The sequence below is a fragment of the Cyprinodon variegatus genome, unplaced genomic scaffold, assembly GCF_000732505.1.
Source record: "Cyprinodon variegatus isolate N-32 unplaced genomic scaffold, C_variegatus-1.0 Scaffold740, whole genome shotgun sequence".
Taxonomy (NCBI): Eukaryota; Metazoa; Chordata; class Actinopteri; order Cyprinodontiformes; family Cyprinodontidae; genus Cyprinodon; species Cyprinodon variegatus.
The window spans coordinates 232060-233413 of record NW_015151193.1 but is presented as its reverse complement, the minus strand read 5'-3'; the positions used below and the strand labels follow the sequence as shown (position 1 = coordinate 233413).

General features: G+C 40.4%; 1 protein-coding gene across 1 annotated transcript in view; it reads right to left on the bottom strand.

Annotated features, from left to right (window-relative positions):
- Positions 1-245: 245 nt before the first annotated feature.
- Positions 246-1354, bottom strand: part of psmf1 (proteasome inhibitor subunit 1) — a 13680-nt gene continuing 12571 nt past the window's right edge. The window contains exon 5 of the mRNA XM_015395421.1: positions 246-825. Coding sequence (XP_015250907.1) covers positions 774-825 — 52 coding nt within the window. The 3' untranslated portion in view covers positions 246-773. The remainder of the gene's footprint in view (positions 826-1354) is intronic.

Below are 1354 nucleotides of genomic sequence, written 5' to 3'. Positions count from 1 at the left end.
TAATTATTGACACATTTAATTATTTATTTAATGCTGTATTTATTTATTTAATTTTGGCACTTTTTATCCCCCATATTAGACATCCCTTCAGAGAAAATATAACTACTGGTAGAGAGCAAAGTAATGAGGTAAAGAACTGAAAAAAGGCCTAGAGTTTACATGTATTTAAATTCTACTTTTTTTACACAAAAAAACATAAAAGAGGTGCAAATGTCCAATATAAGAAAAACTCACAGAAACGCAAACAGACTGCAAAGTTTTTTTTATTTGAATGTTTTGTAATAAGATGATTAAACAGCAATGTTGGTCAATTAACTGGAGCCGAGTTTATAAATGTGCAAAAGAAATGAAAATTACTCGCAAACATTTCCTCAGCATGAAACAAATCACAGGAAACCCAAACCTTGAAAAGGTCGATTTTTTTTTCATTTTTTTCCTCCTAATTTATTATCAGCTTTCTGGTTTTCCATCATCGTGTCATTCACTCAACTTCACAAAAAAAGCTGCTTTAAATTCAGGAAATGTCTCAGTTGTACAGGCAGACAGGTTAAAAACACACAATGTGAGTCAGTTTTCATCTGTAGATGGGATTATTTTTTACTGTAAAGCGATAGGATCATGTTTTATTTGAAAGTCTGACATGAGAAACATTGTCTAACCTGTTGTTCTGAATATTTTCTTTATTTGAGGAAAGCTTGGGGAAGCGAACCCATCATCCAGGTTCCCCGTCTGGCTCAGTTCTGAGGCGAGTCCAAGCAGGAAACCCGGCGGCGCTACATGAACATGTCATCGTAGCCCGGCGGCGGCATGTGGTCTGGATCAGGCCTGTAAAGATAAACCACATAGAAACGTTAAGCTCATGAACTTTTTGGATTTTATCAAGTTGAAAAAAATTCCAGAAACTGCAGGAAATTCTGTCCCTTTAAAAAATGTCCCTAAAAAATTGGTGGAACATGGTGCAGGTCTGCTTTGCTCCCCAGGTTAAAGGCCAGAACGCGCCGAATCCGATTCTGCGTCTGATCTGACAGAAAATCGAGTCTTAGAGGTCATGGAATTTAGCGCTCATTGAAAGTTAATGGGGATGATTTCCTGCAGGGGGCAGCGAATTCATGGGCTGCGTCCTCTGAAGGCCAGATTCGAAAGCCGATTACGTCATAGCGCGGCGCCGAGGTCTGGTCTGATTCCAAGAGTCCTCGTTATGCGGCCGACAAACGCGTCCTTCTTTAGCCCGATTTGAAGGACGGGTCCGGTGTATCCTCTCTATCCTTGGGTATCCCAGGATTCATTGCCAGTTCGAGCAAGCTGCTCTGTGATCAGAGGAAACAGGGAAATGGCGCCGCACAGTGGTGAATAT